The 14,672-nt window shown below is 35.5% G+C and overlaps 1 protein-coding gene across 5 annotated transcripts; it reads right to left on the bottom strand.

The window, feature by feature from the left end:
- Positions 1 to 230: 230 nt before the first annotated feature.
- On the bottom strand, positions 231 to 13,636 carry LOC149815859 (Cysteine proteinases superfamily protein). Of its 5 annotated transcripts, none has more exons than XM_089988634.1 (7): positions 13,260 to 13,636; positions 11,771 to 12,208; positions 11,579 to 11,686; positions 5,316 to 5,437; positions 5,105 to 5,145; positions 2,567 to 2,665; positions 231 to 650 (listed from the first exon to the last, which is right to left on the bottom strand). In XM_089988634.1, the coding sequence occupies exons 2-7, from the start codon at positions 12,171 to 12,173 to the stop codon at positions 485 to 487; spliced, it is 939 nt and encodes a 312-aa protein (XP_089844760.1). In that variant the 5' UTR covers positions 12,174 to 12,208; positions 13,260 to 13,636; the 3' UTR covers positions 231 to 484. The 5 variants fall into 5 exon arrangements, with proteins under 5 accessions (XP_089844760.1, XP_089844761.1, XP_089844758.1 ...); XM_089988635.1 differs by having other exon boundaries at positions 11,579 to 11,683; XM_089988632.1 differs by having other exon boundaries at positions 11,579 to 12,208.
- Between the last annotated feature and the right edge of the window lie 1,036 nt (positions 13,637 to 14,672).

The following is a 14,672-nucleotide window of genomic DNA, read 5'->3' as shown; positions in this document are numbered from 1 at the left end:
ATGTTGGCTCTTTTGTATCTCTTGCTTTCATGACACAAATTACCTCCCTAAAGCTATGCCTCATTATTCCCTTGAGATGTAACATTCAGAAAGTATCACATAATGGCAAAAAGGAAGCAAAGGATTGTGAATCTAGGAATATGGACAGCTCTCAGGTTGCCAATTTCTTTACGGAAAATCCATACAAATTAGTATTCAAATTGCAAGGCCGGTTTAAATCTAGTCAGTAGTTTCAGAGAAACACATTACTGTTCATTCATGATCGTGCTATTCAGAAGTTTAACACATGGATGTGTATGCTCATACATATCTCTGGATAATGTAAGAATATGAATTAATATTATTTCAAATGACATATATGCATACTGAGACACGTGCATATCAACATTTAAAACCCTGAACTGAATTGTATCAGGTCATGCGCACAGGCGCATCCATGTGCAGTATATAAGAATACAGTTTAGACTGAAGTTTATCCTTAGTTCTACAACCTCGATATTATACCCTTTTGATGAATTTGCAAGGCATCATAGTGTCCATAACCATGATAAAGAACCTGGATTGGTTCCTTGCCATACTCTTTACCATATTCTGCAATCGCAATCAATCCACGAGAATTCTCATCGTATATATATACTGTTATTGGCATCCTGCAGGGCAATACTCATAAATAAATATGATTTCTCTGATACAAACAGTAAACATTGATGAAGAAAGAAAAAGTTGAGAACGTGAAAATGTCTCCATGACAGCTGTCACATAGAAATTGGTTCTGGTACATGATATATGACAAAACCAGATACAACACGGTTGCTTAATGAAGAGTGGTGTGAGGATGCGGCTGGATTTTGTATGGGCACATACCACATACTGAGAAAAAAAAACAAAGTATAAAATGCTGATACAAAACACCATGCGTCTTTTAAACTAACGATTTGTTTGGGTTACCCTGAAAACCTGGTTTTCAACCAGGTTTTAAGTGCCAATGGTAGGTGCATTTTAGTGACCTTTATAAAACCAGGTTTTGAAAAAACCTGGTTAAACATACTTTTGGTGGTGGTGTTTTTTCACCCAAAAACCGGTTTATCAGGCTCCTACTGGTGGTGGCAGTAAAACTGGTCCCCACCCCTCCCGACCCATACTAAATCCACCACCATCCAGCCATTTTCTTGGCTGGAATGGTGGTTGGACCCAGCCATTTTTGCCCAGCAGCTGGTTAGACAATGGACAGCCAGTTTTCAAATTTTTTAATATATATATATATATATATATGATGGCTATTCCGAGGCACTCAATGGCTGAGGTATTTTACTTTGTTTTTCAGCTAGGAAGCAACTTTGAGGGGTTTTTTTGTGGCTGTTTTCCAGCCACCCATTGGCAGGAAAACATCTGAGGGTAGCGTGTGATGAGTACAGTACCTCTTGGTTGTTTTCCAACCAACGGCTGAAACTTGAAAGGGGTTTTCCCCTTCTTGGTGACCCTTTTCCAGCCATTTTCTAGCCCCCTACAAGCCAGAAAATAAATGAAATGTAACCATACGGCATACAATTACCATCCTTGCCATTTTCCAAAGAGTGGGTGGTCAGAAAATGACAAATAAATAATATAGCCAACACTCCTCTAATACCTGTAAAACCTTTTCTAATATAAGTTCTATCAACCAAAATAAACCAAAAATCCCGGCTTTGGTAAACCTGGATTTCACCAAAACTTGGGTTACTGAAAACCCAGGTTTTGAAAGGCGTCATTCAAACACCCCCTAAATATGTTTATATGCGGCAGCACTTAGAAGCACAAGGACTTGCACCCAAAAGTACCATCAACATAGGTACATTGAGAATTTCAAAGTTTCTGTATCACATAACATGAACGCAATTTTAAAATGAATGAGACGCCGGAGTTTGAAGCATCCCTAGATTGTCTTGGCTACTAAGAATCAGCTGCACGACATAAGGCTCTACAGCTTCTTCCTCAATTTTCCCAGTAACTTTTTTGACTCCACAATTACATTGAAACTGGCTTATCATTTGGCTACAACACCTAAGGATAAATGGAAAGGACTCTAAACTAGAATGAAGAGGATGTTGAACACCCAATGACATGAAAAAAATGAAAACTACGGCTAAATGCCTGTGGGCTTCAGGCAAAGTGTAAGCTGCCATCTGTGTCACAAGCACTGTTGTCTGGATTTTTTTTGTCCAGGACAATCAGGATGTTTCAAGGCATTTGTTTTTTTGGGGAAAATCAGTAAAATCCCAGTGAATAAAAAAAGAAATTACAGCAAAATAAAGAGAAGCACCAGAATAGGAAGACAACAGAAAATTCTAATTAAAGACGTGACAAAATTGTGGCATACTAAAACTTAGTTTCAAAAAGTTGGTTTCTTTTTATCATGATTTTCACTTTTGGGGAACTTATCATGATGAAATCCTGATATAAATTGTTTCAGATATTCATGACAGAAAATGCAATTCAGCAATCTGTTTATCTCCACATGGTATGCAGCTCTCTCACCAAGTAACACAGCTTAAACTAATCAGAAATGTCAAAGCCTATCAGAACTTACTCTAGGACATGTGAAGCCATAAGCAACTCTGGCTCCCCACCCCATACATGTGACTTTCTGATTTGTGACACATAAGTATCAAAATCTCCTTCGATGAACCTGCACAACGTAGAACTCATGAGAATCTCTGAAATATATATTGTCAACTGTGCCCAAGCATTCACCTTAATAGGAAGCCTTAGTCGTCGATCATTTATTCTCCACTAAAGGGAACATGATTAACCATTATAAATCAGGGTTCTTAATCTTAACCATTAATCACTTTGATTGGCATCAACCAATTACTTTAAAAACTTAAGGCAAACCATAACTGATCTATCCATATTTCCTTTCAGAGAAGACTGAAAATTTACCGATACTTGTATAATCATTAGAGATGCTTAAAACTTTATGAACCTGGTTGTAACTACTTCATGCTTCACAAGTTTTCATATATTTATTTTAGATATTGATCTTCTGCATCTTAGCTTCTACCATGACACATCTGTCTGCAGGTAATTATGCACTTCCACAATTCTTATAATTTTGCTGATGATAAATGGAAGTGCCAACCTAGTTGGGTCAATTTAAGGGCATGAAACAATTGATGGGAAGAAAACCGACACAAACCAGCTACAACACATATGTTGCTTGAGAGGGGGTATAAACATGAAGTTCACACGCAGTAGCTGTATAGGCTAGACATACGTCATAAAATTTCTCACCAATAAAAATAGGTACAAATAATGACATAATGCAATAGTGACAAAAAAATCTGCTGAATGCACAGACTATAATAACTGAAATTTTGAAGGAACAAATGTCATACCCAAATCTAGATGTAGATCTATGTCAAATAGACAGACACAGGTATCAATGTTCAACATGGTAGGTTTTGGAAAACTAGATACATGGACACAACAACATATGTGTGTGTGTGTGTGTGTCACATAGGTACGGGTGCAGGTGCGAAGGGTGTGACACGGCAATTTAAAAAAGCTTGGGTGCAGATATATAAATATACTTTTTATTTACATATGTACGTATATGTATTTGTTTGTGTATGAATATGTATGTGCATATGTATGTATTTATGTATGCATGTACATATCTGTGTGAAACTGGAGTTGGTTAGGGTTAACAGAGTCCAGTTTCAGACAGAAATGGACTCAAGTATGGTTGACTACCTGACACTATAAAAGCCATGTCCAAGTGTCGCACCTGCACTGACACAGGTGCATTGCCCTTTTAAAAGTATCTATGTTTTATATATATATATATATATATATATATATATAGAGAGAGAGAGAGAGAGGTAATCAACTAAAAAATAAAAGACCTATTTTGAAAAAAAGAGACATCCTTGGTTCTCTATCTCCTATAAGTGGCACCATACAATTTAATATGCATCAAAAATTGTGAAAGAGAGTTAATTCTTAAACAGGGTTGAATGGCTGGGGCTCGCCTGTGGTAACAACGAGACAGTCTTTTTATCGACTAGCTTGAATCCTTCATCCTTGAGTAGCAACCAAAAGAGAGACAGAGAGAGCTCTTTCTGTATAGTAAAGAGGCATGCCGTCTCATTTTCGTAAAGTTGAGACCCAACTTTTAAATAATGTTGATATGAAGTATTGTTCGACAATGGACACTTCGTGTCTAAGATGCTCAAAAGTGTCAAACACATGACACCGAGTGCCCTTTTCATTCGGACACTTTTATGTTAAAAAATAAAGTGTCTAAAAGTGTCAGTGTCAAAGTGTCCAAGTGTCAGACATTGACACGTTGGCCCTATAAAAGTGTTAAGGTAACATAGGGTAAAAGATACAGCATTGATATATTTGGTATGACACAAGAGTTTTGAAAAACTAGGATATATGTGTGTTTTATATATATTCAAAATTCTCAATCTAAAGCAATAAAACATGAATATCATCTCAAGTACACACTCTTGGACAATAGTTCTAAATAATTTTTATTAGTGAAAATTGAAATATAATGTAATTGATGACAGTTTTTCAAAGAAAAAGAATACAAGTGAATACAAAAAAACAATCAAGATCATAAAAGGAAATAGAAAAGGACACAGTGTTGATTGTGTCCAAAACCATTTTCATTGTGTCATGGACTCATGGTGTATCCGAGTGTAGTGTCCTGTCAACATGGTATGCGTGCTAACTGTAGTGTCCATGTGACAGATGCAGATGCAGTCAGCCTGAAAATGGGCTGGCCCAGATCTCCTAAAGGGGAAAGCACACTGGTAGTGCATGTCTAACACGTGCTGATTGTGCATGCATCTTAAAGTCTGCACCAAAAAAGCATTGTTCAACTATTGATACACTGGATAAGACTTGGGCCTTGCCAAAAGTAGGAAAAAAATATCTTAAACGTGAATGTCAATGGTTTAAGTTTAAAACTCATCTATTCCATTAAATTGTTAAAACATCTTGTCTATAAAATATGAAAATAGAATCTTTAACAGCAAAAAGGGAAGAGAAATCCCAAAAGTCAACTGTAAAGAATATTTCTACATTATCCATCTAGAGTAGACAAAACACGCACCATTCTGTCTCTTCTCGTCTCTTGACAAATTCATCTGCAACCTATTAAGATCCACATTGTCCAGGATAAGGTTACTCATAATCTAATATGCAACAGTATTCAAAAACTAGAATGCTGCGAAAGAACTACAAACAAATATATGTTATTCGACAAATTACAACAATCCATGAAATATATGAAACTAATTTCATCAGTAGTCTTTAGTACGTACTCTTGCTCGCAGTTCATCAGCTAGTTCTCTCTGTAAGTTCTCGTTTGGGGGTGGCTTTCCGGACATTAAGCATGCACCATGAGCTACAGATCGAAACAGACATCTCCCATCCCCTGGAATGCCTGGACAAAGTAGGAATAATATTTTGTGTGAATATATTTTAACATACAAAGGCAGAAGCCATTTGTCTAGATGTCACATCCAGAAAATTGCAACTATAAATACAATTGCCACGTGGTAGATATACTAGTCAAGAAAAACTGGCATTATGGCAACATTTTCTGCATGAGGATATTTTTATGTAAGAAAATGAATTTCCTAGCATCAAATTCACATGTTTAAATGCATTGCCTTGAAAGTATTAGGATAGCCCTAGATATGGTTGTAATCATGAGTCATTATATCTGCTAAGAATAGCCCATGGTTTGCTCTGAGATATATTTGTTTCTGAAGGGCACTTCTGTCATTCAAGTTATATCAGAGTGTTCTTGTATTATGTTGAGGATACATGAAGAATTGTTATAACATAAAAGGATGGCAGTCCTAAACAGATAGGATGCCCTTCTCTTTGGCTGCCAAGCTATCGTGTCCTCTCTATTATCTCCACATGGCATGACTTCCAAGACACCAAATCGAAGTTACAAATATATTCATTTATGCAATCAAAACAGGGGCAAGACACAAGTCCACGTCAAATCATCAAAAGCCGTTCAAGAACCTTTCTTATTTCAGATAAGCCGTTATTTATTCTTCTCCTTAATTTTTCCCTTCTATTCCCTATCATTCCTCTACTTTTAATCTCTTCTACATTCTTTCTTAAAACCTTTCAAATCTTCTTTCTTAATCTCATTTTCTGAATCATTGTTTTTCTGATAGAAATCAGATCCATCGTTCCTTACAGATCTGATTTGTCAATCTGTTTTCTTGGAGTTTATGCTTATCTTTTCCTCTAGTAACTCATTCCCTATTAAAAAAAAGATTGTAATCTCCCAAAAAAAGAGGGGTAATTACATCTGGTTGAGAAGAAAAGAACCAGATCAAAAAAAAAAATTGGTTGGCTTCATCTTTGTCATCATCATTCGACTGTCGATTGACAGTGATCTGATTCTGGTTCTACCATATTGACTCGAGCTGTGCATGTTTTTCTTGAAATGTCTTTCAATCTTCTTTTGTTATTTTGTCCTTGGATTTCTTCTAGTTTCCATTTATCAACGTTTAAAAAAAAAATGTTTTCTTGTGCTGCCTTTCTTATTCAGATTATCATGCTGATCTGAAAAAAAATCAGATTAATCAACCACAACTCTCTAGCAATGACACCTGTAGATACTTGTAGCAAAACTTCCCTCAAGAGTGCGGCTGTAATAAAGGCCACAACAGATTGATCATTTTCCTTTTAAGATACATATTTTGGATTCTTGATAGTGGAGCTTTGAGTCGGCTGCCCTTCCTTCGAATCTACGGACACAACAAATTCAGCAGGTATTAGAAGAGTCCTATCAAAATGCCCCATCAAATCCAGGCTACCAATGAACGGAATGATTTGTTTTTTCCATGTGATGAAGTTGGAAGAATCCATTGTGGCAAACTGGTTAAGAAAGGAAGAATTCAAGTTGGGATTCCAGGATGACATAGATAACATTGGATGGAGCAAAAAAACATCTTAGAAGAAATGAATGAAATTCAGATCAACCCGTTAGTTTTAGCAAATTTTTACCCTGAAAATCTATCATTTAAAAGGGGAATTTATTGAAATAAAGGAGACTCTCAACTCACCCAATAACCACCGTATCCAAATAATTTCAAGAGTGACTTGAGTCATAGCTCTATATTCAGCTTCCATTGTGGATAAGGCAATTTTCTATTGCTTCTTGCTTTTCCATGAGATTAGGAAGCTTCCAAGAAAAATATAGAAACCTGTAGTAGGGACACGATCCTGAGTAGATCCCCCAAAATCAACATCACAAAATATTCTCAACTCTGTGGCAAATGATGATGAAAAGAACATACCATAATGCATTGTGTCTCTCACATATCTAATAATCCTAAGTACTGCAGCAAAATGAACTAACCTGGGAGCACTCTACATAAACCGCATAGGTAATATCTGACATGGATATGGTCAAGTATATGAGACTCCCAACTAGTTTCCTGTATACTGCAGGATTCTCTAGCTCTACACCATCTGAGGCTCTCATCTTCACATTTGCTTCTATGAGAGAATTAACTCTTCGTGAATCATCTATCAGTCTTGACTTGACCACCAAATTTATTGCATACTTATGTTGGGACAAGTACAATCTCCCCTTGGTGAGTGCACGATCTTCAGACCAAGAAAATATTTCAAACGCCCCAGATCTTTCATCTCAAACATGCTAGCCAACTTCGTCTTGGTCTCTTCAACCCTCTCCAAGTTATCTCCTGTGAGAATCATATCATCTATGTAGAGAAGTAATATATATCTCCCAAGCTTAGAGGAAGGCACAAACAAGGCAAGGTCATGGTGGCTCTGCTCAAATCTAAGAGATTTCACTGCCGAGCTAAACTTCCCAAACTAGGCTCTTGGTACTTGCTTGAGTTCATATAGTCTCTGTGAAGTCTGCAAACTCTACTCTCTAGATCTGAATATCTTTGAGATAGTTTTATATACACTTCCTCTTCCAGGTCTCCATTCAAGAAGACATCTTGACATCCAACTGTCACATATTCCATTGTCGTACTGCAACCATAGCTAGCAATGTATGAATAGTAGTCATATGAGATAGTAGAGCAAAGGTTTCAACGAAATCAATTCGAAATTGCTAACTATAACATTTTGCTACTAATCTTGCCTTATATCTTTCAATTAACCCATATACCTTGGTCTTTATCTTATAAACCCACTTGGTCACAATAATATTCTTTCCTGATGAAAGCTTTTTCAATTCCCATGCTTGCATCCTCTCAAGTGCACTCATTTCTTCAGTCATAGCCCTTTGTCATTGCTTATTTTCAGCTGTCTCTGCATAAGACTCTGACTCAATATAAGAATGAATCAATGCAAAAAAAAACACGGTGTTTAGGAGAGAATGACTCATAGGATACAAGCCGAGGAGGAATTGAAGTTTTAGAGCTTCTACGTACCTAAGAAGGATTAAGGAAAGAAGATGACGACTCAGACAAAGACTCTGAATTTGGTTGCCTGGAATCAGCTGACAAGGGAATAGAATCAGAATTGACCTCTCCTCTTCTCTTTGGCTCTGCCTCCACTTGATCCAAGAAAGGAATTTTGACAACATTTTCATGTCTTCTTGAGTAATTTTGTCCAAACCGACTATCTCTTCGCTGAACTTGCTCCCCTTGAATCTCCACTCTTTTATTTGCACCCTCACTTTCACCAAAAGGCACCAAGAATGACAAATCAAACTCATATCTTATCTTTTCTTCATTCTGATTTCTGACTGAAATATAGCATATGCTCGTGAAAGACAACATGTTGGGATACCCAAACCCTCTTTCCAATAGAAACATAACAATTATATCCCTTTTGACCATTATGAAAACCAAGGAAGCAACACTTAACAATTCGAGGAGACAATTTATCTCTATATCTATTAGGTAGAAGAATAAAGCATATACATCCAAATATTCTCATCATATCATAATTTAGAGATCTTTCATACAATTTTTGAAACATAGATTTACCTTTATGCACACTTGAAGGCATATGATTTATCTGATAGATGCTCAATTGATCAACATCTGCCCAAAACAATTTGGGTATTTTACCTCCAAATAGAAGAGCTCTTGTTGTCTCCAAGATATGCCTATTATTTTTCTCAGCCACTCCATTTTGCTCAAGAATGTAGGGACAAGATTTTTTATGATCTATAACTTTCTCCTGCAAGAACTTCTCAAAAGCACAACTGACATATTTACCACCAAAGTCAGTTCTAAGAGTCTTAATTTTAGTTGCAAATTGATTTTTAATCATGACACAAACTCTTAAAGATCTCAAAAAATTCACTTATATTTTTCATAAAATATAACCAAACAAATCTTGTACAATCATCTATGAAAAATAACAAAATATGATTATCCCCCTTTTGACAAGATCCACGAAGGCCTCCCCACACATGAGAATATACAAGATCAAAAGGACTTTCAGACTCCCTATCTCTAGTCCTAAATAGCAAGGCATAACCATTTTCCAACCTACAACTCTCATAATCTTTAACATGATTGGACACCACTAACCGAGGCTCACCAAATTTTCCTGAAGACACCAACTTTGCAACCTAGAATGTAATGAAACAAGCAAAAAGCGAAAATATAACGTGAACAAGAACAATTATAAATCCACTAAGGGATAATACAAACACACTAAGGCACTACACAAGCACAATGGGAAATAAAGGCTTCAAAGAGCCAAAAAGAGAAGCACAAAGATAAAAAAAGAATATATGCATTATTGAGTAGCAAAATGCTTAGAAGAAGCATTAACACAAAGAGAGGTGAAAACCCCTTTTATATACACCACTATGGGCCTTGGGGATCTCCCAAGAGTCATTGGGAGCTATCCCAACGACTCTATGGTCAAAATACCATAGAGCCCTTACAATCAATAGAAAAGACAAAAAAATAACAAAAAGAAACAAATACAAAAAAATGATGTTGTCCCTTGTGGACAATCCCTATTACATTAGTGAAATGACTAAATACCCTTGATGGGCAATACAATTTACATTAATATATATATATATATACATTTTAACACTCCCCGTCAAACTTATGGTGTGATCACCGAAAGTTTGTTGAGAAGAAAGATAAACCGAGGTGCAAGAAGAACTTTGGTGAAAAAATTTGTAAGTTGGTACTCGAACGTGACATACGATAAGTCGATAGTTCTTCTCATATATTCATTACGAACATAATGATAGTCAATCTCAATGTATTTTTTTACGCTCATGGAAGGTGTGATTGCTTGCTATGTAGATCGCACTCTTATTATCGCAACACAACTTCGAGGGTTTGGAGATGGCAACTCATATGTCTTTGGGAAATTTTTTTAACCACACTAGCTTCATTGTTGTCGTAGTCATTGCACGATACTCAGCTTTAGTAGAGGATAATGAGACCTTCTGTTGTATCTTGCATCTCCAAGAAATCAAAGAGTTACCTAAAAGATACATAACCCAGTGATTAAGATCCTATAATTAGGATTTTCTCTCCAATCATCATTAGTATAAGCAAGTAAATCTAAAGAGGAAGAGGATAAAAAAAAATCCCTTAGTTATTGAGTTCTTAATGTATCTAACAATCCTTAACACTACACACAAGTGCAGAGTAGTTGGGGCATGCTGAAATTGAGTAGTTGGGGCATGCTGAAATTGACTGGCTTCATGAACTGTATGGGCTATATCCGGTCTTTTGATAGACAGGTCGGTGAGAGATTCAATCAGCTATCGATATGGAGTAGGATCTTCAAGTAATGTTCTATCTTCAAGTCTTAATTTTGCATTGATAATCTTAGGAGTCTCCACCTTATTGTCATCTAAAATCCTTAACTTAGCACAAATGTCAACGTCAAACTTCATTTGTGACAGAACATATCCTCTGGGTGAGTAAACCACTTGAATACCTAAAAGTTTGGAGCTCCCAACAGACCGTTGAGGAGCCCCCAATAACTCTATGGTCAAAAGACTATAGAGCCCATGCTCAAAAGGAGAAAAGACAAAAAATAAAAATAATAAAAAAGAAGAAAATTGTTCCTAATGAACAATCCCTAATACATGATGTAAAAAGACTAAAATGCCCCTATAAGGCTGCCTATTACAAAATTGTACACAACAGAATATATATATATATATATATATATATATATTTTAACAACTTGTAGCCAACATCCAAAACAGTATGTGTGATGTCTGTTCAGTTTTCTAAAACTCTTGTATTTTCAACATCTTATCTTTTACAAGAGGATCATTTACTTCTGTATTTTCCAGATGAACTTCTGTGCTGAGTTTATTAAATTACATCAACAGTAAAAAGGACAGCAGACACTGCCAAAATAAAGAACTATAAAATCCACGCGAAGACTGGTAATAAATGCCTAGCATGCACATAGATATGAAAGTAAGAGATGGTAAGGTAAAAATAAAATGTTAACCAGAGGATACTAATCAACAGTACAAAAGATGCCAGCAAGACAACTACTGTTGGACTAAGAAACAAATCTACAATAAATTCCTGAATTTGATACTATAGATAACTCTTATGCAGCATACCAGTTATAGAGTAGTCAGTGTGCACTGATTTTCCATGTGACGAATTAGCTGTAAAATCTTGTTCAACACTCTCACTACTCTTCATCCTGACAGCTTCAGCATGCGCTACTCCAAGATTTGCAAGACAAAGACAAATTCCAAATATCAATCCAGCTGAAACCCCTCCCCGCATCCAACTTACAGATCTCATACCCCAGCTAATTCTCGAAGCCTTTCCAGTCAGCCGAGCAGCTGTAGACAACCTTGAAGTCACATAATTGCATCTTGATGAGACGCCCAAATGCTTTAGCACAGCAGAGCTAACTGAAAGCGTCCCCATTAATGGATTCCAATGTCTTTGAGAAATAATTGAAGAAATATAGCTTTTGCAGGAAGAACCCATCATTACTTGAGCAGCAATGGATGGTCCATACGATATTCCACTGACTTTCAGAGCTTCGTGCCTCTGTCTAAACTGATCAGAACAAAAATAGAAAGCGCAAGATTTATAAGGGAGTAATGACACCATGTTAAAATGATTGGCTGTGAGCTTCCTGGCACGTCTGCCAAGAAAACTAGGGCGCCTGATGCACACTGAAAAATGGACAGCTAACATGTCAAGATAAGCTCGTCAGCTCCCTTCATCCCCTTCTGTATCAAGAAAGTTTGTTTATGGTTAGGAGAAAAAAAAATGCTTCATACCGAATCCTTGTTTATTTAAATGCAAAATAATAAAAACTCAACTTGAAATTTTCAAATTCTTAGACAAACTAAGCAGAAAAATGATTTTATTTTAAAATAACGCTTCATCATTTGACTATTTCATATACAAGAAACTGGAATAGAACATTTCACTTATTCATATCTTCAAACTCTCCAGAGTCCTCACAAAAAAAAAATAACGCTAGATAGGTTTCTATCCGACACTATGGTCCATCCATCTTAATATGGACTTGGACTATAAAAATGCTACTCACCAAAACAACCAACTTGTATGGCTCAATTGATGGATCCTAATTGCACTAAAAGAATCAATCTGAACCAAGCATACATCATTCACATTCTTCAAATTTTATTGTCTAACTTTGTAATTTACTTCAAAAGAAAACAAAAGGAAAAAAATCCAAGTTACCCGTTCTATCAATACCATTTTATGACAAATCCAACTTAATGCATTCTGCTACTCTCAACCTTATCCGCAAACCAATCAAATATTTTATATATTTCCTCACATTTATCATTTCTCCTACACTTACCCGTATGGTTACGAAGCTCAATATAATCTCTCAAAAACAGCCAAGGAAAATTTCACGGCACTGTTGCCAAAAAATTGAAAAAGTTTTGCCTCAATCGAATTTCCCAATTAACCTCACTGGCTAAAGAATTAAGTTATTTGCCTATAACCCAAGAAACAAAAACCATAATCCTTCCCTTCAATGAAATTCAAATAATAAATAAGAAATTCTCTAAAATCTTTAATCGTATTGAACAATTAAATAAACCCCCTCCCCCCTCCAAAAAAAAATCCATGAAAACTCCGATTGCCCCAAATTCTATCAATAACGGAAAAAGAAAACTCAGAATTTCTAGATAACAGAAAACACCAACAATTTCCTGAATCATATTGAAACAGAATGTCAGTGGAGAAAATTGAAGTGCAAACTTTATATACCTATACAAAAACAAGAAAAAGAAAACCCACCTGGATCAGCTGTCACTAGAATTCTACAGTCTAATTGCTTCAGGTAACCTTCCGAAAGAAAAAAAGAACGACAACTTGCAACACCCAGAACGTAGAATGACCCTAACCTTAAGTAAAGTATCGGAATTTCAGGAGAGAGAGGAGCGGAAGGAATGCTTTCCCCTCAAAATGAAGGCATTGAAAACGCCTCTCTTCCTTTCACATCAAAACATTCGAAAATGAAAATTGGGTTTATGTTTGTTACATGTGCAAACGACCTAGTAAATGGGGGCGGTAACACAGAGATATGGTTTAGTGGAAATCGGCTTTTGGGTCGCCGGAATCCAACCTTGATACAGGTTTTTTGGCCGCGATCCAAAAGTGCGTATCGATTTTTTCCGACTTATAAAAGCATTATAGGTACAGTTGTTTGTACCGAACATTTATTTTTAAAGGCAAGCGCTGGACCCCTACCAGTTATACAACTATACCATTAGGTTTTTTAACCTAAACCGTCACAATACAAGGTGACGTGCACTAGCTGCTCTTACCAGGCAATCGGAGCCCCTGGTCGTTTTACCAAACACATGTATGGTTAATGTTAGCTACTCTCATAAGGCTTGTGAAATTTTTTTAATATTTTTATTTTTTAAGTTTTTTGCATGTGATCTGCACATCAAGTTTAGTAGAAACTGACCATTAGATCATGTTTTTCTCATATATATATATATATATATATATATATATATATATATATATATATATATATATATATATATATATATATATATATATATATATATATATGTCAGATTTTACAAGAGTTGAAAAAATCAATGACCTACAATTTACTCAAATTTTCAAACCTCAAAAAGACAGGGTTTTATGTCCAAAAATTATGATAAAAAAAATGGACTCCTACTTTTTACCATGTCAACTCATTCATGAAGTCAGATTTTGTCAAAACAACACCCCTCTATGAGTTGTATGGGTTCCTTGCTATGGTAGCAAATGTTATATCATATGTGTATAAAGTTAATCTAAGATTAAATTAGCTGTGTTTAACATTAGATTGGTTTGAAAATAATTAAAATATATTTAAAATAATGACATTTTTTTTTAAATGCAAGATTACTTTTAAAATTCAAAAGGTAAATTGATAGCTTCATAACCTTATTTTTTTGAAAAAGGTGTTTGACTTTTCAATTTTCTCTAAGTTCAAAAGACCTATAATGCTCAAAAAAATAATCATGCATTTTAAAAAAATACTATTATTTTAAAAATATTTGTCATTTCATAAGGTTGAATCCATCTAATGTTAAACACAACTTTTTAATCTAAACATGTAGATGTGTTTATCATTGTTTATTCACTAAAAAACATGTTTTGAATTGAATTAATTTAGCAGAATTCATGATTTTCAGTTAATTAAGT

Source organism: Nuphar pumila, chromosome 15 (genome assembly GCF_984573655.1).
Source record: "Nuphar pumila chromosome 15, dmNupPumi1.hap1.1, whole genome shotgun sequence".
Classification (NCBI taxonomy): Eukaryota; Viridiplantae; Streptophyta; class Magnoliopsida; order Nymphaeales; family Nymphaeaceae; genus Nuphar; species Nuphar pumila.
This window is presented reverse-complemented; position numbering and strand designations above follow the sequence as displayed.